The 22,845-nt window shown below is 45.9% G+C and overlaps 1 protein-coding gene across 2 annotated transcripts; it reads left to right on the forward strand.

Annotated features, from left to right (window-relative positions):
* The first annotated feature begins 495 nt into the window (after nt 1-495).
* Nucleotides 496-13,319, forward strand: NAPG (NSF attachment protein gamma). Of its 2 annotated transcripts, none has more exons than XM_057699909.1 (12): nt 496-638; nt 2,113-2,180; nt 4,374-4,458; nt 5,221-5,238; nt 5,882-5,912; nt 6,913-7,022; nt 7,134-7,200; nt 7,482-7,552; nt 8,617-8,695; nt 9,597-9,676; nt 10,103-10,232; nt 11,165-13,319. In XM_057699909.1, the coding sequence occupies exons 1-12, from the start codon at nt 583-585 to the stop codon at nt 11,306-11,308; spliced, it is 939 nt and encodes a 312-aa protein (XP_057555892.1). In that variant the 5' UTR covers nt 496-582; the 3' UTR covers nt 11,309-13,319. The 2 variants fall into 2 exon arrangements, with proteins under 2 accessions (XP_057555892.1, XP_057555893.1); XM_057699910.1 differs by having other exon boundaries at nt 9,600-9,676.
* Nucleotides 13,320-22,845: the final 9,526 nt, after the last annotated feature.

Below are 22,845 nucleotides of genomic sequence, written 5' to 3' on the forward strand. Positions count from 1 at the left end.
CTCTGAGCAGTTCCAGCGTCGGTGGAGAGCTGGGGTTCCCTCAGACAAGGAGGAAAAAGAGGCACAGAGAGCCCGGGGGTTGCGGGGACACGCAAAAGAGAAGCTAAAGTGATGGAGCACGGAACGCACGCTGGGTAAAGACAGACGTGTGAACACGGGCAGAGGAACGGGAAAAGGCGGGAGTTCTGTTGAAAGTGAAGAATTATCCAATTATCGGAGCTAGGGTTCGGTCTGTCGCACGCCCTGCCGACCTGCCTGGGCTTAGAAGAGCGCCTTACTCACAGCAGGTGCTCAACAGACCTGCGCTCCACGGGTGAAAGGACGCGCAAACCTCCTTCACTACCCACCACGCCTGCGCACGGAGCCGCGCCTGCGGCTAGCCCGGGAGCTCTGCGCCTGCGCAACATCTTTGCCTGCTCGGCGCTTGCGCGGTTCTTGCCGCTTCGCCGCACTAAGTTTGAGCCCTGCGGGCCCCGGTAGCGCAGCGGCGGCGCGGCGGAGGCGCCGTCCCGGCCTCCTCCTCGGAGTTCCCACGCCCACTCGGCGGGCTCTCGGCTTCCACGTCAGGGCTGCGCCGCGGAGATGGCGGCTCAGAAGATAAACGAGGGGCTGGAGCACCTGGCCAAAGCAGAGAAATAGTGAGTGAGAGGCCCAGCGCGGCCCTGAGTGGGCGCCGGGGCCGGGCCCCGCCAAGGGCGGCCTGAGTCAGCACCCGGTGGGGGGCGCGGGGGCGGGGCGGGCGGAGGTGGGGGCGCCGCGCCCCGGAAGCGCTGCTGTCGGCCGCCGGAAGTCCTCGTGCCTCCTGTCTTGGGGGCGCCGCGGTGGTCCTGGGCTCGGCGCTCTGCCTTTGCTTTCGGGATGCCCGTTCTTCCTGGCGCGTTGGGCGGCTTTCCGGCCCAACTGTATCTTAAAGTCTCTACCTCTTCCCATGTGTAGCACTTAAGACAATTGAGAGATTTTATCATGTTTTTGGTGGGGTTTTTAAAGAAGGTACAGAATGTAACGAGGGCTTTGGGGGTAGAATTTTGCCTTATTGCAGTACTTCCTCAGTTTTGTGGATTAGAGTAGACAGGCTGCAATTTTAGGGTTTTGTTTTTCTGATCAATAATGTTTTTGGTAAGCTTGGGGATTGTTTACAGATTTGAATCTTATAATGGTATTACACAAACGCAAATGCTAAATAAACTTACTCGGCAAAAGTTAAAAGGAACGGAAGGGTGTTTTGGTGCAGCCTCTGGGGGCTTCCACGTCTCTCAGTTAAGTGCTCCCCTGATTCCTTGGAAACTGAATAAGGAAGAATTATAGCAATTCTTACGCACATCCAAGTTTGATAGTCTGGAATTATCTAAAATTTTAAGAAGAAATAAAGTGTTGCAGAAAGGGCAAGTTAGATGAGGACTCAGAATTGGTTGTCCTTTGGTGTGGTTCTCAGATGCCCTGTGGTCCTGGAATCCTGGAAAGCAGCCTCTCTTGTTTTCTCGTCGTCCTTGTCTCTCTGCTTATCCTTCCTGTTCGCTGGTGGCTAAGGGCAGCCTTTTTTTGCTGACTCCCTGTCTCTCTGAGTGTGTGTGGTTGGCCTCTCTCAGCTGTCTCCCTGGGGGTCTTAACAGCCCGCCCTGGTGTGGCAGGTGCTGATGATTCTCATGAGCTGCAGCCTCACGAATCCACTGCTCACTGCTGTGCTGTCCCCCATCTTGAGCATTAGTGCTCGTTACACCCTGAATTGCTGCTGCTGCTGTTGCCGCCGCGGCCCCGGGTTTCTGGTTTCTGAGCAGGGCTGTGATGGGGCTCAGCACTTTGTATGTAGTGCTGCACTTACAGGTGATGCTAGCGCTGCTCATCTGGGGACTAGGCAGTGAGAACCTCCTCTCTCCTTGGATGTGATACAGACATTTCAAAAAGGGAAAACCAAGTCTGTGACAGTGGGAGGGAAAGTGGTCAGGTTGTGTGCAATTATCAGCAAGTTTGGATGGAGGTGGGTGAAATGGGGACTGTGTACCTGATTCCCCCCCCCCACTTTTTTTTAAATGACCACAAGATCCTTGTAAGCAGGGTTCTGATTTATAAATGTGGTTGGTAACTTCTGTTAAATGTGTCTCCCTTTCATTTTAGCCTGAAAACTGGTTTTTTAAAATGGAAGCCAGATTATGACAGTGCAGCTTCTGAGTATGGAAAAGCAGGTATGTTTGACTGTAGCCCTGTCCTTGCAATGTATAATTTTTTTGTCATTAATTCATTTTATTTTTGGCTGTTTTGGGTCTTTTTTGCTGCGTGCGGGCCTTCTCTGGTTATGGTGAGCAGGGACTACTCTTTGTTGCAGCGCACGGGCTTCTTATTGCTGTAGCTTCTCTTGTTGCGGAGCTCGGGCTCTAGGCTCGTGGGCTTCAGTAGTTGTGGCTCTGGGGCTCTAGAGCGTAGGCTCAGTAGTTGTGGCACACGGACCTAGTTGCTCCTTGGCATGTGGGATCTTCCCAGACCATGGATCGAACCCGTGTCCCCTGCACTGGCAGGCGGATTCTTAACCACCACCACCAGGGAAGCCTGCAATGTGTAATCTTGAAATAGGCTGGTAACTTTATCTCGACATAATTCTTACTCTCAGTGCTTCCTATAGCATTTTCATTGTTAAAAAGAAAACAACACACACACCAAAAAATCAAAAACCTGCCCAAATCCTGTGCTTTTCCATCTGTTTTCAGATGTCTTGAGTGCTGAGTTGCACACCCAGCCACCTCTGCCTCTGCCTTGAGTGCAGATGGCAGGAGGGGGTGCAGATGGCAGGAGGGGGTGCAGCTGCAGGCTTTTAGCATCGTTTATACCTTCTTGAACTTCGCTCAGTTCACACTACTTCTGGGAGTTCTGTCATGTTTTTCTGTTACCTATTACTGAATAAAGATGTTTCTCGTAGGCTTTTTAAAACACCTTAGCCTTGTTCTCAGCAGTTCTGCGCACTGAGTGTGTTTGGCTCTTGTTCTTTATGACCCTCCTGTGGAGATGCAGTGATAGGTGTTCATGAAGCATTAAGCTTATATGCATATTTTAATGCCTTTGTCTGCATGTAAGAGAGAAATGATCTGAAATTTGCAGCAGAAAGGGAATTTATTAAAAAGTCAACATTTTAAGTTATGGAATGATGGCTTTCAGCATACCTGTGATTATTTTGGATATAAAGCATCATATGATTTTGAAATACCCTGAACACATTTTACTGTGTGTTTCTGCAGTATCCCTGATCACATTTGTTAGCCTTGCATAGAAATCACCTAGGAAATGTGCTTTTGGCAAACTTTAGTTTTAGTATATCACCATGAAGACATAGGTAAATTGAAACTAATCAGTATAATGTAGGATGTATTTCCTAGGTAATAAAAGAAATGACAGCAAATTAATCTTTAGTACTTTTATTTAAGTCCTGAGTAAATTCTGTTGCAGTATGCAAATTACTGTCCCTCATATTTAGAAGGAAAATTATTACAAGTTCAAATTTTACATAAATTTTTATGGACACCTTTACAAGAACACTTTTGTGACTGGAGGGCACAGCATTTTGCAAGCCTCCTCCATGAGGGAAATTTAGCACAGAATTGTTATATATGCATCTGAGACCATGAATCGCTCTTAGAAGTAAATATTTCAAGTCAGATTTTCCCTTTAAAACATCCTTTGTTTATTTTCTTTAAGGGGTTATGCAAAATCTATTCCATCAGTAAATTTTTTGAACAGCAAAATGTAGAAATTCAGGGATTAAAATAGTTCCAGTTGTTTATTTTCAACATTTTATTAGAGGTAATTTTAAGAGTGTGTTTTTAACAAATAATGTAAGTTTTTCCAAAGTCTGTAAGATTATATTTAAAGATTGTGCCAAAAGGAAGATTCATTATAAAGATACTATGTTTATTAGACTTCAGTTTCAAAATAATTTAAAAGGTAGAATAAGCTACAACTAAAGCACTGTTTCTATTATTAAATGTGAAACTGGTGAGGTAAGGTGCTGTTTTAGTGACAGTGCCTGTAGTTTGGGTGTGTTGGTTTGACTGATGCTGTCTTAGTTTCTCAAAACTTAGATGCTGGTGTTAGAAAGACTTGGGCTTGAGTGGAAGGAGCACAGATTTATTGCCAATAGTCTGCAATTTAAAAAAAAAACAACCTTTTGAAAATACTTGTAAGTTATTGATAATCAAAAAACTAGTAAGAAAATGGCTTAGAAAAAAGTGGTATTTATATTTTGATGAAATTTCCTAAGTATTTGATTAAAATAGTGTTAAGTTTATTTTCTAATACTTCACATGTCATGGAGATTTTGGTAATAATTCATTTGAGGTCTTTTTAAATGATGGAAATAGAAAGTCTGTTTTTTTTTTTCTCTGTTTCAGCTGTTGCTTTTAAAAATGCCAAACAGTTTGAGCAAGCAAAAGACGCCTGCCTGAGAGAAGCTGTCGCTCACGAGAATAACAGGGCGTATCTTTTCAGCCTTTAGAAATTGTTATAAATTTGCTGCATGTGGAGTACAGTGCTATTAAATTAGAAGCCACTTAGAAAGATTCTGCATGTCTAAACGCTGAAGGTGCATTTATAGAGACTTGATCATAAGGTCCACACTGTTTTGCAGAGCAGCGTTGTTTCTGGATTTGCTTGATGATGGTTTTACTTGGGATGAAGTGAGGGAGGTATAGAGATAAGGTGGTGAAAAATGAAGAAGTGGCACGGGTACTGGAGACATATTAGCTGCTGCAGATATTTTAAAAATATAGTCTTCTTAACAGTTGATTGAACTTGGTGTACCCCCCCAAAAAAATAATAAATAAATAAAATTAAAAAAATATATATAGTCTTCTTTAGGTATTTGGAATAAAATTTTTAAGTAGTTTAAAACAAATTTTCTTGAGTTATTTTATAATCTTATCAACTGAAAAATGCTTAAATTATCTTACTTGCAGATTATGGTCATAATCTTGCATTTTAGTAAAACTTGAGGTTAATGCATAATGGAAGTAGCTTAAAAATCTGTGTGGTGTTTTGTCAGTGTTTTTGTGAATTACGTAGTTTTTAGAAGACATCCACAGGCGTTAAATTTTTCTTTTTTTCCTGATTTGTAGGGTTTGTCTTTTCGAACAGACTGGGGCAGTGATTTAGTTAACCTTGTTTTGTAAATAGTAGATCTTTAGAAACTATCCATTTGCTTTTTTTTCCCTTAATTTTGACTTTGTTGCATCTCTTCAGTCTTTTTCATGCTGCCAAGTAAGTAAATATTCTCCATATGTTCATGTATTTGTAGATTATTATGTTTTAAATGTTGCTACTTTCTCTTAGGTCAGTAAATTTTTCCTAAGTTGTAAATTCAGAAATCGTGAACTAATTTGTATTGATTTAAATAAAATAGTCATTTCCATTTGTTTCAGTCTTAACCTGAACCTTAAAAATGAAGTCATTTCTAAGATATTCAGTGTTTAAGTTAAATCACCATCATATTTTTAGGACCATTTTGTTCAGTAACCTATGAAAAAACAAGTAAGTTAGAATGTCTCTTTTTCCCTCTTTCTTAATAGTTAATGGTGCCTTTGGAGAGAAACAGGAAGCTTTCTTTTGCTTTTGTGGAGAAGAACACTTATTTGTTTCAAAAGTTGGATTTAGATTTGTCAAGCACAATAGAGAGTCATTTAACGTCTCTGAGCTCTACGTAACTTTGCATCTGCAAAGTCCCTTTACCTCAGCTGCCTGTTGTTTCCAAGGCGTTATTGCCCGAGGAAATATAAGGGAGAATTTTATGTCCTGTTGTAGTAAGAGCCAGTTGTAATTGAAGGAGTTTCTCATGTCTGTGGTGGAGAGTTTTTCCTCCCCTGTTTCATCAGATCTCATCCGAAAACTTGTGTTCTCTCTGCAGAGCTTACGAACAAGCCGGCATGATGCTCAAGGTCAGTACCATCGTGTCACGGCTGCTCTGTAGGTAAAACGACTCAGTTCAAAGCCTATAAGAACGAGACCAGCAAGTTTTGTATCCTAGAGAATTTGTCAACTTACTGAACAACTGAATAGGCAGATTTGAAAGCAACCCATGCGAGGTCAGCAAGATACAGCATGTCAGCCCTAAGTAGATAATGCCTATAAACTTTACAGCTAGCTGTTACGTGATTTTTTTTCCACTTTTTAAAAAAGTTTTGCATTGGAGATATTAGATGTAAGGACACACAGTGCTGAGACTTAGAGTTTACTAATAATGTAGGTAGAGTTACTCTGTTGAGTTTACTAATAACATAGGTAGAGTTACTCTGTTGAGGGTTGCAGACTTAGGGGAATGTAGGGAAGTGGCTGAAATGGAGAAGGCTGGCCTGGGTGTGCAGGGAGTGGGGAGAAACGTGGCCCCCTAGGAGGAGGCTGGCCTCCACGGGAACAGCTGCTACACAGTCTGGCTCACCAGTGCATGTGGGGTGCAAGCCTGCTGTTGCCATAGCTTTTAACATGTTTAAAATACTAAGCCACAAAACAGACCTTTTGTGAAAGTATCTGATTTTAAGATACCGATGGTTCAAGCAAGGAATTCTCAGAAATGAGGCATAGCCCTTGGGCTGCCAGTTTATAGCCTTTGGCATAGGCCTCGTATATAGTAGGTACTGAAGAGTATTCCAGGAATTGTAAATGCTTAGAAAACAGTGAAGAAGAGTGTCTTGGTTTCTTCTGTTTGTGTGGTTTCTCTGAAACTCTGTGAAGGGATGAACTCTGCAGAAATTACTGGTGCACTTCAGGTTTGGCCAAATGAAACTTGATGGAGAGAGTAACCATGTGAAGGCATTTCATTTTCAGTATGTTTATTGTTGTATCATGTTTTGGGTCCTTTGCTTTCTTGAATTTCAGATTGTTAACTCTATTTCTTAAGTTGATGCATTTACTGGTACATGCCGTATCATTTGCCTAAAGGAGATGCAGAAACTCCCAGAAGCTGTTCAGTTGATTGAGAAAGCCAGCATGATGTACCTGGAGAATGGCACTCCAGACACTGCGGCCATGGCCTTGGAGCGGGCTGGAAAGTGAGTATGTGGACACGGGTCTCTGCTCAGAAGTCTTTTTGTTTTAATAAAGTCCTTTGAAAAACAAGTTTTCTATTTCCCATGTAAGTCAAATTTTCTTGTCTGATTTAGGCTTATAGAAAACGTAGATCCTGAAAAGGCTGTGCAGTTGTATCAGCAGACAGCCAACGTGTTTGAGGTAAGTTTGTAAGTATATTTAGAATGTTTAGCTTCATAACACACAGGAAAACAGAGAAGTGCAGCGGCTACTTTGAAAACCTTTCTGTGCTCACAACTGAACTCTTTATTTTTTCTGTCAGTAATGAAGTGGATTAGCAGCTTTGGAGTAATTTCCACCCCCCTCCCCCACCTCCCCCCCTTGTCGAGTGCCATTACTTTTTTTTATCATATAATTGTTTGGGGAAGCAAAAGATTCCTGCATTAAAGCAGCCAACACTGTCTTCTCTTGGATTCCTGCAGAATGAAGAACGCTTACGACAGGCAGTTGAGTTACTAGGAAAAGCCTCCAGGCTGCTGGTACGAGGGCGCAGGTACGCGTCCCAGAGCTGTGCTCCGGTGTCCCTTGACCTTCTGGCCACATTTAGGGAAGGGCTCGTTAATCTTTTTGGTATAACCTTGGGCATACCAGGCTACAAGACAGCAGCACGTTGGATTAAATATTGAAAGATCTGCTGCTTCTCTAAAGCGTAATCCCAAAATGTATTGTGCATTGTGCTCTTGTTGGCTAAGACCTGACTCAGCATCTTAGGAGAGAGCACTTGTCTTGGTCTGTCATGTGGGTGGGTTGTGATGTCTCTCAAGGACAAGTATCTGTATGGACTGAGTGACAAGGTGCCCTAAGTGCTCACCCAGGAAAGTTGACAGGTTCTTGATAGCCAGATAGCATCATTAGGGTACTTACCTTTTTATCCTTCACACTTAGGACCCGTGGCACAAGTAGCTGAACCCCAGAAACCTAGAATCCTATGGATTTTCCTTTTGTGTTTTATTTCAACTCAATTTAAGCTTAGTAAACAGTCTCCGTTACTAGTAAAATTCTGCAGAGGAGAACGTGAGAGTAGATGGAAGAAGATGACTGTTGAGGATCGAGGTGGCCAGAAGGACTCTTCTCGCCTCTCCCTGTCTGCTCCCCCTCCTGCCTGTTTTGGCCCCAGGAGCTGTCAGGGCAAGGACACGGTGGGGGTCATGCTTCTGGGGAGCCAGGGCTCTTGGGGCGTCTGTGTGGCCTGTCAGTGAAGAAGAGGGGTCCGTGATGACCGAGCTGGGCAGGTCTCCAGCGCCGGGTTCATTGAACCTGATGGATGCTCATTAATGGAGGGGCCTTACCAGGCCTAAAACTCTCCATAGGAAGCGGCCTGTCCTCGAATTCTTTTTCTCTGTCTGCTTGGTGTCTAGGGGGGTGAGTCGAACATTTAGAAGGCAAGACGAGTGAGCAGAGCTCATGGAAACACAGGTTACGGAGCAGTTGTTACAGTGCCTGATGTCATGTTTATTTCTCTCAAACCTGTCACGTCACATACACTGCAGCAGTCAGTGACTTCGGCTGTGCGTCACTTAGACTAGCCTTGTTCTGCGTTTCTTATTTTGTCTTTAGGTTTGATGAGGCGGCACTCTCGATTCAGAAAGAAAAAAATATTTATAAGGAAATTGAGAATTATCCAACTTGTTATAAGGTATGCTTTGAAAGTGCTTATTTTTGGTGTTTTCTTAGGTCATTTTTCATATTGGTGAACTGTGTACCTGTGACTGGGTTCTGTGAATGTTTGTTTATTTTTTAAAATAATACCTTATGGGCCTCTATTTTTCGCCACAATGGGGTAAGCCCACTATCGCCTCTCCTGCTGATCACAGCTGACACTGCTGAGCAAAACACAGAAGGCTGTGCCCTGCGGACCCCGAGAAGTGAGAAGGCGGGGAGCACGGGGAGAGCCGGCAGTGCGGGGTGGCTTTCCTCCCTGGGAGCCCCCCCCCTCTTTCTAACCAGAGGGGCTGGGAGAAGAAGCCCCACATTTCCCGCTCCTCCTCCTCCTCCCTTGGCTGCCCTGAGGCTGAGCCCTCGTCGTGGAGCTGCAGCCGTGATGGTGGTGCAGGCGGGTGAACCACTTGCAGAAGCCCCATCTCTGCAGCTAAAGGAGCTGGGAAGATGGGCTCAGAGAGCAAGGAGAAGACCCCAGAGAGGAGGGCTGTCAGCGGGGCTCCCGGAGTGTGTGTGAGAATGTGTGAATGAGTGTGGGGGGCGGGGGGAGCACACTCCAGCCGCGTGTGCTGGGCAGGCCCAGAGCAGCGGAGCAGAAACTGAACTAAGACTAGAACCACTGCCCAAAAAGCAGAGAACAGGAGCCGGCGAGGAGCCGTGGCCTCTCACGCTTCCCCAGCCACCAACTCTGCCTTCTCTTCAACAAGACCCCCGGGTGGGGTGTGCGCGTTGGAGTTTGAGGGGTGTTGTTCTGAGGTGCTCTCCCTCGGGTGTCCTGTGGAGGTTACTGCAGAACTCATGAGTCTCTTCAGATGCAAACCGAGTCAAATTCCGGGCGTCAGGTTATAAACCTGGCCTAATCACTTCTTTTGTTTTAGAAGACAATTGCCCAAGTCTTAGTTCACCTGCACAGAAATGACTACGTGGCCGCGCAGCGCTGTGTCCGGGAGAGCTACAGGTACGACCCGCCACGGGGCTGCTCCGCCGAGCTCAGTACTCACGCAGGCAGGCCTGGCTGTGGAGCAGGGTTTTCGTTTTTTGTATTTAATAAAGTTCAGAGCAGTAGAAGTGCGTGGCTACCATTTCAGCTTTTTGCAGCAGGATTTTTGTGAGTTGTGTTGTTTTTCTCCCTGGGCTTCCATGGAAGTAAGTCACTTGAGTGATTTTGTGATATTTGCCATCTAAGAAAAAAGAAAAAGAAAGAAAAGTCCTCCGGTACGTGTTACGGGAAGGTCAGGATAAGGGGTCCTTTTGTGGATGATGTTTAAACCGAGCAGCGCGAGGGTGGGCACCGGGGCCCGGGGTTCTCGGCTGTCGGCCGTCCTGTCCTGTGCGGGCAGGGGTGCTGAGGCCCGGGCGCAGGCGTGCTGTGTGCTCCCCACAGCATACCCGGCTTCAACGGCAGTGAGGACTGCGCCGCCCTGGAGCAGCTTCTCGAGGGCTACGACCAGCAGGACCAGGACCAGGTGGCCGAGGTCTGCAACTCGCCCCTGTTCAAGTACATGGATAACGACGTGAGTGCCTCCACTCGGCTCTCCTTCCCTGTCCGGTCCCGTAAGCTTTCTTCCCTTGCTCTTCACCTGAAGTTGCTGCTCAAAGAGGAGGCTCGTGGTGGGTCTGCCGTGCAGGTTTGCCGTGGGCAGTGCCCACTCCACCTCTGCTGGCCTCCCTCCAGGGTGCTGAGCTGAGTGAGTTTCTCTCAGGCTCATGGTCTCAGGGCCCACCACGCGGTGGCCTTGGGTCAGCAGGCCTGTTGGAATCGCACTTCTGAGACTACCAGCTGTGTGATGCAGGTGCTGGCTGGCTGTCTCAGCCTCAGCTAACTCCTCTGGAGACATGGGGCCGCTGGTCCCCATCTTGCCGCCTGTGGTGACGAGTGAATGAGTCGTGTGGGGCCTGGCCTCTCACGGCGGGAAGCCAGCCGTGACCGGGGCTTCTCTCCTCCCCAGTTTCCCTGTTCAGTAGATGCGTGAGCGCCCACTCAGTGGTTTTAGTCTGGCGGCTTTAGTCTCGTGATGGTATCAGATCAGTGTAAGACCTTCAGTTTTGTTTTGTTTTGTTTTGTTTTTAACAAAATGATGTACTTAGAGGAACCAGTTTTTTTCTAGGTAAATTCTGGCATCAGCTTTTGTACGTTTGTATTTTCAGCACTGACTCAGCAGACTGTTATTTCACAAGGACCACAAATGTCCCTCTGCTTGCGTGTCTGGTTATCTGATTCCTAGGTGTGGCGCAGAATCTAGAATCGAGGTTTTCCTCATCATGCCCCTGCCCCACCCTGGTCACCAGCCCCTTGGAGGCTGTGCAGCATTGGGTTTGGTGGTCTGTCTGAGTGGCATCTGGGGTTTTGAGGGGCGGAGAACAGGCTCGTCTCACAGGTGACTCCGTGGAGGCGTCTCGGGCCAGGCCTGGGTGTCCAGTCTGAGCTGTGCTTTGTCGTTGACAGTACGCAAAGCTGGGCCTGAGTCTGGTGGTCCCAGGAGGGGGAGTGAAGAAGAAGGCGGCAGCCCCCCTGCAGGCCAAGCCGGAAGGTGCTGCTGCCCCTGCCACCGAGGACGAGGAGGACGAGTATGCGGGGGGGCTGTGCTAGGCTCCCACCTGCCCGACGTACCTCGCCCGCAAGACTCATGTGGACCGGATGTCCTGGGGGTCGGCCAGACCTCACCCCGTTCTGGCTCTGATGCTGGTGAAGATGAAGTCTTAGTTCCCATTTCACGGACCACCCATCCTGCCCACTGCCTGTGAAGCATTTTTTTCTTTCCATGATAAGAGCTCTTCTCAGACACCAGCAGGAATTAACAGAGAAATGTACTGTCACATTTCAGGACAGTTGATTTTAAAATTAGCAAAGCAAATTCAAGCAATCTGTTCTAAACAAAACGGATAAGAGGCATCGACAGTCTTTTCTCTTAGGTTCTTGTAATTTATTGTTAGAGAAGTCTTGGCATTTTATTTAATAATTGCTGCTAAAAGTGAAGTTTACTGGTTAAACAACGTAGTGCTTTAAACATTTGTTTGGTTTTCAGAAGGAAATTTATTCCCCATGGTAATTAGAGGCATTTAAATTATTAATTCTTCAGAGGCGAGGTTGGGACGGGAAGCGGTTTTGAGGCTTATGGTGTTACTTATGCCAGCACAGGACGCGTCTGAAGTCTCCTGTGTGAGTGTGAATGCTTTGAAGGTGGCACATCACAGTGATTCTGTAATCGCCTTCAGTTCTCTGGAACGTGGGTGTTTCTCCATCTGAAGTGCACAGTGATGGTCTCTAAACCCACCAGGTTGTTGACTGATTGGGACTGACTCGGACCTTTGTTGCAGGTTCGCACAGCGAGGTGGTTTCTGTCAGGCTGGGGTGCGCGTGTGGCTTCCCTCTGATCTGACGTCCAGGGCTGCGATGGGCCAGCGGCTCCACGGGTGCGGGAGTGCTGTCTGTAAACCTCCCGCATGTGGCTGAAAGCGGGGGCTGAGTTTCAGGGGCTGGGCTGCCAACGTCGAGTCCTTTCTAGGCCTTTCCTGATGGCTTGTTTTCGAGGCCCTGTGCTCAGACCCGTGTCCCTGTCCCGTGGGTGGAGAGAGGCCCAGACAGCGCAGTGTGCTCTGCAGGAGGCAGGTCGTCACGAGTGCGTGTGGTCACGCTGGGCTCTGTGCAACATCCTGGGAACATCCTGGCGGGGCCCGTGTGCCAGGCGGGTGCGCAGCGGGGTGGACTCTGTGGCAGGTCTGGATCAGGACACTCATCCCCTCCTTGCCTGCTTGGGGCTGTTTCGACAGCTCACTTCCAGCCCCTGTTGGAGACACACTAAGCAGACTCAGTAAAGCCGTGTTTAGGCATTTGTGTTCAGTGACGTGTTAGTAGTTCTGAGACCCGTCCCTGCTGCTGTGCCCTCCAGATCCAGTCACACGTCAGGAGTCTTCCGCGGATGTGCATTTGAGCTGATTCACGATCCATTTCAACAGGTAGGCAACACTTCAAAGATATTTTAGACAGCTTTCTATGGACCATATTAGCCATTACAGCCTCAGAGAAAGGTTTTTACTTGTTTTTTCTTACATATTAAACAAAAATGAGGACTGAGTCGGTGGGTCCTGGAGCAGCTGTGGGACTGGCCTCACAGCACAGGAGGCTTGAACCAGGGCGTCCCCTACCCCACTTCCCAGCCCACATGTCAGCACTCGTGTGCGGGGCATGCGGGTGTCCTCTGAGGTCAGGGCTGTCCTACATGGTGTCTGGTGAGGAGCATCTCGTTTTCCCACTCCCAGGAGCCTTCATCCTGAGGGGACACTCAGAAGTGGGCAGCCGGTGTTCGCAGCAGGCAGAGGTGTTTCCAGGGCTCGGGTTGTCACTTTACCGAGGCGGGCGTCTGCCTGCATGAGCGTGCTCAGCATCTAGCAGTCCATGTTCTGTTCTGTTGTGAGTGAATCAGTCTGCAGAGTCGCGTTAATATATTGAGATTATTTGTACGTATGCAGAGTATGGTATTTGTGTATGGAAACTGTGCTTTGTTCTTATTTTTTCCAGCTTTGATGAATAATATTAAATGTGATATGGGAATGCAGATTATCGCTTCTGTAGGAATATAATTATGAAAATAAAATCTGAAACTCTGTATATATTCTTCTTATTATTCCTCTTGCTTGGCTTATTTCCTTTTTTCCAAAGACGCATCCTCAACTATTTACCTGATCCCAGCCATGCTAGACAAGAACAGTGTTTTTCGTCTGTTCTCGTGAGTTGTGCATTCTGCTCCTGGGAGTCAGCCAGGTCCCTCTGGGGGTCACTTCAGACTCTCGAAGGTTTTTAAGGTGCTGATCATCCAGCTGCTGTTGTACTGTGCTCTCTGGCCTTGGTGAGGCAGGGCACTTCCGTGCACCTTCCGAGAGAACTGTTCTTTCATCCAGTTAAGTGAGGTAAAAATACAGTGAGGAGGTCAGAAAACTGAAATGGTGTTGTTTGCATTTATACATAGTTAGCACTTCAGTTACCAGCGGATTTACTAAACTTAGGTGTTAATTGAGTGCGTGCTGTGCAACACTGCCTGTCCTCCAGGGAATGGGGATTCCTAGTAGGAGAACCTAGTGAATGTGGAGGAAGAGGTAGAGAGAGTGCAGGGACGGAGGGGCTTGGACAGGATGTGATGTTGGATTCCCTCCAGGCACCGTGGCATGTGCTGAGTGGCCTTGTGGTCCCCCTGGTGCTTGTTAGCTGGGTCAGCTGGGAAGGAAACAGAACGCATCTCCCTCCATCTCCTCTGCCCTTTCCCCCATGTCTTTGTTAGGTTAGTACCAAGAAAAGGCTCTTTACTGACTTTGATTTGATACTAAATTTAAGAACATAAAAAATGTTTAAAAGAAAAAAGGACTGAGGCAAATACCCCTTTTGAAGGAGAGCAAACCTCTTCCATTTGAGTGGTTTTTTTTTCAAATGGTCAAGGGGCCTTTGCGCATGGAAAGAACTTACACGGCTTTTAATAATATTCAATGGTACTGAATAAAATTCCCCTAAAAAATTAGCCCCACTTACAAATTAGGTTAACTAAATCCCCTTCAAATTTAAAGGTTGAACATTTTAAATTGCGTTTATAATTTTTTTATTTCTGAATCTCCCAAAGCTTTCAAGGGGCCTAAATAGGGCAGTTTTAAAACTTAAGTTTAAAAATCTTAGTAAGCGCTTAGCTAACTTGTATACATACAGTAAGGGGAGTGTGTATTGTCTGTAAATGTGAATGAACGTGGCCTCTGCGAGGGGGGCCTTGGTTCTCTTGGGCCAGCAAGTCTCTGGACTTTGAGTCAGTATTAACAAACACAGAGGTGCTCAACGGCCATGACTGTTCGTTGAAGTTGGCCGGCTCCTCATTGGGCTCTTTCTCTCTTCTGTTAACCAGTATTTATCCTGAACCTTTCAGACCAAACGGATATAACATCACTAAGTTCATGGAAACATTCTGTACATCACGGGGCAGGGTGGGTTTTGCCCACCCTCCATGCCTCACTTAGAGGGGCCGAGTGCACCCCACACCTTAGGCTTTGAGAAGCACGTGAGCCCTGGGGACGCCTGTGGCCCTGCCCCTCTGGGGCCCAGCTACTCTGTCTCAGGTGATTCCTGGGCTCCAGGTTCCAAATGTTGGAGCCAAACCATCAAGTTGTTTTATTGTGTGAAGCTAAGATGGGCTCCGGCTGTGATTTTCCAGGGGCGATACGTCAACGTCATGGTGGTGGAGAAAGGAGGAGAAATGGAAAACAGAATTGATTAGACCTGCCCTGTCGGCACGTGGGGCTTGTCCTCACTGAGAGCACCTCTCCTGGGTGGGCTTCCCGGGTGGAGCAGGGCAGCCATCTGCCCTGAAGACCTCGGCAGTGAACACTGTCACCTGCACGGCCGGTGGGGACTCCGTACACTGTCCGGCCCTGTTCACCCCATGAATGTGTGTGGTGTCTGTGGCCCTGTCCTGCCGCGTGCCCCTCGTCCTGCTGGGCCCGTGGACTGCACGTTCAGTCCGGATGGGGAACAGATGACAGAAGTCACTCCATCTGGTGGGGGTCAGACCGACCTGGGTGCCCACGAGAAGTGTGTCATCTCCAAGTCCTGGAGGTGCGCAGATCCCGTCCGTTCTCTTGGTCCAGGAGGTGCACATTCCCTGAATGACCAAGAGAACTGCAGCCTCGGAGTGGGGCCTCCACACACAACTCAGGCCCGGTTCTGCCAGCAGCGATGGGCTTGGAGGCACGCTCCAGCCACAGCTGGCTTTGTGATTTTCAGGGCCCAGGACAAAGTGTTCGAAACTCAGGCGAAGAGCCTTCCTCGCCTCCTGTGCACCCTTTGCCTGCTCTGCCCTGTCCTGAGTTTGTCTTCAGGGCCAGCCCATGGGGAGCAAGCCTCATGGGGGCTTGGGCTCTGTCTGCAGCTCGACCCAGAGGCAGGTGCCTGATGCTGACCCCACCCCCCAGGTCACCACGGGGGTGGGAGGGTATCCAGGGGAGACGGGGAGGTGGGTCTCCCAACAGCCAAGGCCCAGCACATCCCCCACCGTCCCATTGCAGTTGCTTACAAAACACAAACCCAAAGATAAAATTCTTGAGGAATTCCAGGTGAGCTGGGGCAGCCCCTCAGAGCAGGCCCTTCCCGGTGCAGGCCCTGTGTAGCTGCAGAGGTCATCAGAAGCAGGGGCTCGTGAGCGGACCACTGCAAGGCAGCCAGCTAACAGCCTGGGTGTAGGTGTGAACGGCCCCTCCCACAGCAGCAGTTGTCCTGTTTGGAAGTGCACTCCCCACCCTGGACGTGACTCCACCCTGGGGCAGCACCCCCTGGGCCTTGGGGGTCTGGTTCCAGGGCCCATGGCAGGAGGGTGGATGGATTTGATCTATCCTTCAGTCCAGAGGCTCTCAGGCTCTTTACTGCTGAGGAAACAGACAGCACTTCTCCAGATAGTAGAAGCCAGCTTCCTTGAGTTACTAAGCTGGGAGGGCCTGCCACTCCCTGGGATCGGGGGAGGGGATCGGAGATTTAAGGAAGTGCAGACTCTTCAGTCCACATTGGGGACGCTCAGACCCAGTGGAAAGGCTGCTGGGGTTGGGGCAGTAAACCAGTAGCCATCAGCCACTGCAGCTGTCTAGACGTGAGCCCCAAGGGGACTCAGGATGGGGACTCACAGGATGCTGTCCCAGAGAGCTGAGGTGCACATCAAAGGGATGATCTCAGTGAGCCAGGACTCCTGCTCTTCCGTACCCGGGAAAGCTGATGTCTGATTTTCTTTAATTATCACTACTCTTGCTGTCTGGACTACGTGGTCTTTGTTGCAAAACCCCCTTTATATCCTGGCTCCTCCCTTCCCTCTTCGGGAGCAGTCTCTCTGAGTTAGCTGAGAGGCTGCCTCCCCAGCTTGAAGTTCTCAGAAACTTTGCTGAATAAAACATAATTCTCAACTTTTACATTGTGCTTTTTTTTTTTTTCCAGTTGACAACCTTTGTGGGCTGACCCCCTCTGCCTCCCCTTTTTGGCTTGTTTAATAATGTAGGTTTGAGAATCTGCCTGAAATGCCTAGTTTCTTGGGAGGACCTTTAATATTTTTTGTCACTGTTTTCTCAACATTTTTTTATCAGTTGTAGAACTCCACAGGTCATGCATGATTAAAAGGCTAGCAAATCATCACTTTATTTCTATGATTCCTGCACTTTTCATTCCTGTGCACTTCAAAATTCAAGTGTATCAAATTTTCTATCTTATTTACTATATTTCACATACTAGACATTACAATATGACTACTTTTCAAACATGTTATACCCTATTATTTGTACTCTAAAGTGAAAATGAGAGCTTCGGGAGAGGCAACGATACTGTATATTTTATTTTTGATTTAAAAAAATACATAGGTTTGTTAAGGAGGATCTCAGCTCAGGGTCCCTGGAACTCAGCATCTGAGTTTCCCGACCACCAGGTGGTGCTGCGGAGCCGGCCCGGGATCGCCTCACCTGGACCAGCTCCAGGGTCACTGCTGCTGGACACGATGGGTGACCAGGGTCTGAACAGCCAATGGGATGAACACACATGTACACACGTGTGCACACGCACAGACATACGCTTTATCAACACTGGGTTGTGTTTGCATGCTGTTACTCTCCCAGCCTCAAGCCACACCCAAAACTGTGGTGGACGAGGACCAGCTGGGCCTTCACTCAACTCTGACCTGGGCCATTTGCCATGTTTTGGGGCATTGCAGGTCAGCTAGCTGCCTGGCCCTTGCCCTGTAGATGCTGGTAGTGCCCCCAGCATTCGGACAAACCAGCAGTGTCCCCACACGTGCTGGGGGTGGGGTGCTGTCCCCCTGCTCCCCCCTGGAGCATCATGTGACATCAGAGCAGCAGCAGCAGCAGCCCAGCCGACACCGTGCAGCCCCCCAGTAGCCACATGGAACTATTAAAGTGGAAATAAAGGGAAATAAAGTTCATTTCTTTGGCCACACTGTCACATCTTTAGTTCCCGTGGGGGCGGGGCACAGGCAGTCACTGCAGAAAGCCCCTTGGACAGCGCTGCTCTGGGTGCCTGGCCTGTGTCGGTGATTGGGAGTGGGCCGGGGGCGACTGTGGGCAGGAATCAAACCCGGATGTTTCCAGATCAGTGGATGAGGCCCGTGGTGGTTTGGCGGGTCCCAGGCAGCAGAATCCAGACATTTATGGAGAGGCTACAGCTGCTCTTTTAATTCTATGTCCCAGATCCCTGATTTTCAAAGGCCAACAGCTGGTGCCTCCAGGGAACAGATGAGGAAACCTCTGGTGTCACCCCAGTGAGTGGCAGGGGCAGAAATGGGAGGTGTGACAGTACTGACCCCTGATGTTTTTTCTGGACCAGCTCAGTGGCCCGGCTGAAATGCCTGCATCTTTGCCACCCAGTGGCCCCCAGGTGCCCCAGGAAGGAGTTCTGTTTCCCTCTTTGGGGTTTTATTTTGTGGAAATTATATACTTTGTTGTTTATTTGAAAAACAAAGCACAGCCAGCAACCCCAAAAGTACAAAGAATAAAATAATTCTTTCAAAGCTCATCCTTCAGAAATAAGCATTTCCTTTGTGACCATCTCTCCAAGCCTCTCTGTACAAACTGGGAAAGGGACCAGCAGGTACAAATTCTTTCACAGAATGGTCTCCTATTTACTGTTTTTAAATGAAAGTGTAACATTTACTCTTCATGGAATTTAGTGAAAGAGAAGGCAAACTAGAGGAATTTTTGAAATTCAGATAAATGTTCATAAGAGAGATTCATTTCTAAAAGATTCCTCTCACATTTAAAATACTTAGATTGGATTGTTTATGCTTTTATGCCTATTTTGACTTTAGACATTTTCTGTTGATTCCCTGCTCTGGAATATGGGAAAATTAGCACCACCTGGGGCCCTTGGGTCATTTTTTTCCTCATGTGTTTCCTGATTTTTTTTTTTTTGTTATTAATTTTCCATTTTTGAGATTTGTAATATTTACATCTTGTTCTTTAACCACAATCCTTCAGGTTTTTTTTTATTTTAAAAACTTAGTCTTAAATTTATATTTAAGTGGTTTTAGAGCTCACCACCCCCAGTTTTTAACCATCATTTTTTCTTTTTTAAAAAAAAAATGATTTTGACTCATCCCTTAATTGGCTAAATTTCACTGTTTCTCTTTTTCCAAGAAAGGCTTATTGATTTCTTGAATTACTGCCCACATGACAGCATCTGCCTTGTATCTTTTTACTTTATGTACAACTTGGGTACGTAGGATGCTTCTGGGTGACACTTCCCCCCTCAGAACCTTGTAAATACTGCTTCGCTCACTCCTGGCTTGAAAACTGCGTGGGAGGAACCTGAGCCAACCAGCCCTTCCCCTTGTGTGTATGTGGACGCCTGGACACACTTGACTCTTCCTGTGTCCTGGGGCTCCCTCACCACCCTGCACTAGCTGGTGCTGATAATTCTACATATGATTTATATATTCGCGGTGCAGATGGTAGAGGCAAATGTGCCATCATTTTGGGAATATTTAATTCTAAATGAATGTATTATTTTCATCAAAGTAATACACGCTCGTAACCTAAGAGTCAAGTACACTCCACCTACACTTCCCCAAACCCCAATCCGATTTTCCAGCAATGACTAAATTCAAATTTTCTTTCTTTTATATATATACTTCTGTATTTCTAAATAACATGCTTATTATGTTCTTTCTTGGTTTTTAGATTTTAGAAAGCGTTGAATAACTTCCTTTGGTGAAAGTTGAGATTTCTCCTAGGACTTTTTGCACCCTCCCTCAGCGAATACAATTTTGATTGATTAGTGCCTTATGTTTTCATATTTTACGTAGATAAGTAATGTCTATTGCTTATCAGTTTCCATAGCTAACGTAGAGATTTCCCCTGAACACCCAAAGTCTTTCTCCATCTTCTTTACCCTGTTTTTTTTTTTTTTCTATAGTCTTTTCTTGTCTTTCCTCCCTTCAAGAATGCAACCCAGATTGAACCTGGTGTACCCCCCCAAAAAAAAAAAAAAAAAAAAGAATGCAACCCAAGGACTTAGTCTTACTCCAGGGCCTGAACCATGCCTGGCTTGAAATTATTACTCATTAAATCCTTGCTACGTGAGTAAATCTGAGAAAATAGAAAGCCACGATTATATAATCTTTCCTGTGCATCCTTTGTTTTTCCCCAAACTAATAATTGCCTGGAATTAATCATTGCCTAACTTTTTTATTTGCCTGTATTTCTATGTAATTATAATTGATCCTTTCCAAAATTTCCAAAGGGATATTAACCCCTCTGCACACTCTTCATGTTGCAGTGATACATCAGGTCGGCCCTCCTCCAGCCCACAGCCTCCCTGGCATCCAGGGCTGTGAGCAGCTGTGTGGAGACGAGTTCCCATGCAGGGGTCCCTGTGCCTCTTCCCCTGTTCCGGACTCCCCTCAGGTCCCAGTTCCTGGTTCCCATCTTCCTCTTCCTCACTTACTCCCTTATTTCAGTGGAGCACATTTTCCAGGAGTTTCCTGGAAGATGGAGCCAGAGGGACTGTTTTGAGCTGTTGCCTGTCTGGACTGTGTCATTGTCACGTTCGTGCCTTGGCTGGGGTAAAACTGTCGGCTGGAAATCCTCTTCCCTCAGGGATTCCAAAGCACTGCTCCATTACCTCCTAGGTCCACGTCCAAGTCCATTGCCAGTTTGATAGTTCTTCCTCTCTCTGAAATTATCTCTGATGTGCTCTGAAATTTCACCAGATGTGCCCCTGTGGTTTTTTGCATTGATTATGCAGGAAAAAACCTCTTCATTTCTTTCATTTTTAAAAGTAATTTCCACTCTTTTGTTTTCTTTTCTTAGATTTCCTGTTAGTGGTATGTTGCACAGGCCTGATTTAATCTTCTAATTTTATTATCTTTTCTCTCCTATTTTTCATCTTTTTCTTTTACACAATTTCTTACTTTTATCTTTCAAACCTTCCATGCATTTCCATTTAAGGTATCATATTTTTAATTTGCACTGAGTTCTTCCTTCTTCCTTCGTTTTCTACTTGTTCCTTTTTCCTCTCCTAACATAAACTGTTCTTATTTCTTGACCCCAATATCATATATTATCTTTTAGAAGATGCTGATTATCCTGCTTTTCAAATTCTGCTCATGAGATCCATTATCATGCATGTTTTGGCCTCTGCCTTTGTGTTGAAGGCACTCCCAAGCATCTGGTGATTCTCTGACTCTTCATCTTTGAGAGGGAGGCACTAAAAGCTATTTGGTGGGCTGTTTGTGGGGGCAGGGTTATGGGTGAAGGGCTGTGATGCTGGGTGATTAGTACACATGTTTGGAAATTTCTTCTGGGGATCCCAGATGCTAAGGAGCTGAAGGCCTTTTCCCTAGTTTGTGGGTCCTTCCAGCGAAAACAGCCCTTTATTCTGTGAGCAGGTGGAAGAGGGGTTGGGGTCTTTCAGCAGCTCCTGGGCTTGCACTTGTAATTTACTCTGTTAACGTGATGAATTACAGTGACGTATTTTCTGATGTTAAATCCACTTGATCATGAGAAAGTTTTTTAGTGCACTGCTGAATTGGATTTACTAATATTTTGTTAAGGATTTCTGTGTCTGTGCTCATGACAGCTATCTTTCTTTAAGTTTCTTTTCTTGAAATGTCTTTGATGATTTTGGAATCACCATAACCCTGGCCTTAGCAAATGAGTTGAGGAGTATTCCTTGCTCCTCTACTTTCTAAAAGAGTTTATGTAAGGATTGGTATTTCTTTTTAAATTTTTGCCAAAATTCATAAGTGAATTCATATTGCCTGGAGTTTTCTTTCTGGGAAAGTTTTCAATTATGAATTCAATTTCCTTAATTGGCATAGGACTATTCTGGTTTTTTGAAAATTTTATTTTGAGTTGGTTTTTGCAATACATGTCTTTCAATAAGTTGTAAAATTTATTGACCTACAGTTGTTCATAATATATAACCTCATCATCCTTTTAATGTCTGGAAAATCTGGAGTGATGTCCCTCAGTTTTTGGCTATTAAACCAGTGTTTATTGCTTTATTCTACTTGTATTTTCCTATTTCTTCTTGAGTTGAATTTTATCATTTACATATACATTTTAAGAAAATTTGATCCAAGTTTTCAAGTATGTTAGTACATCATTGCTTATATTTCCTTATTGTTACTTTTTAAAAATTTATGCTTTGTCTGTCTTTTCTCTTTTTTTTATTTTTCAGCCTTGGTAGAGCCTTGTTTATGAGTTTATTTTCTTCAGAAACAACTTAATTTTAGTGTTACTTTCTTGCATTTTTGCTTTTTTCTTCTTGTATTTTCTCTCTTACAAATATTGTTTTTTTACCTTTGACTTCCTTTACTTATTATCTGTTTCATTTCTATCTATCCTCTTCCATGTTGAAATAAATGCTTAATTCATCTATTTTCAGTCTCATTGATTAGTGCACCTTACTTATACTTTACAAATTTTGATATGTAGTCATTTTCTTTTGATTAATTAAAAACTTTTGCATTTCATTTTTTTAAACATTATTTAGGAATTATAGTTTCCTACCATAATTTAAAATTTATTTTTGGTTAGTCATTAGCAATTTATTTCAATCATGGTTTAAGAACATGTTACTCAAGACAGGCTAGATCATGCTGCCAGAATAAATAACCCCTGAATCCCTGTGGCTTAAAACAGCACAATTTTTATCTCATCTACACTGTGGGACCATCAAACTTTGGTAGTTACCTGGGCGCCCTGTTGCCAGTTGCTACGTGAGTGGTTCCAGGCGAGAGGAGGAGAGAAGCTCCAAGGGGATTTCCTCCGGGGAAACTGAAAGCTCCAGGCCACCAGGGCCAGAACAATCACAAGGGACAGAGGTGGGAAATGCAGTCCTACTATGCACCTGGAAAAGGGGAAGAGCTGTGTGGGGTAAACAGCACAGTACGAGGACAATTGGTAGCAATTTGTTGATATTTTTTAAATTTAACCTGGTCAACTTTTGTAAATGTTCTGTGTACCCTAGAGTTCATGTATTTTCCATTTGTAGAGGGTTGGGCTCTATACAAACTAGACACATGAAACTTCTAAGCTGAGTTGTTCAGATCATTTTTATTCACCTTGATCTAGGAGATTCTGCAAGAACACTCTTCTAATCTACCG

The sequence above is a fragment of the Hippopotamus amphibius genome, chromosome 11 (genome assembly GCF_030028045.1).
Source record: "Hippopotamus amphibius kiboko isolate mHipAmp2 chromosome 11, mHipAmp2.hap2, whole genome shotgun sequence".
In the NCBI taxonomy this organism is placed as follows: domain Eukaryota; kingdom Metazoa; phylum Chordata; class Mammalia; order Artiodactyla; family Hippopotamidae; genus Hippopotamus; species Hippopotamus amphibius.

Excerpts from the sequence above, each read along its gene's own strand:
- NAPG (XM_057699909.1), top strand. The coding sequence starts at position 583 with ATGGCGGCTCAGAAGATAAACGAGGGGCTGGAGCACCTGGCCAAAGCA. Across the intron at positions 2,181-4,373 it reads TTCTGAGTATGGAAAAGCAG|CTGTTGCTTTTAAAAATGCC; the intron begins GTATGTTTGACT and ends TCTCTGTTTCAG. Across the intron at positions 7,553-8,616 it reads CTGCTGGTACGAGGGCGCAG|GTTTGATGAGGCGGCACTCT; the intron begins GTACGCGTCCCA and ends TTTTGTCTTTAG.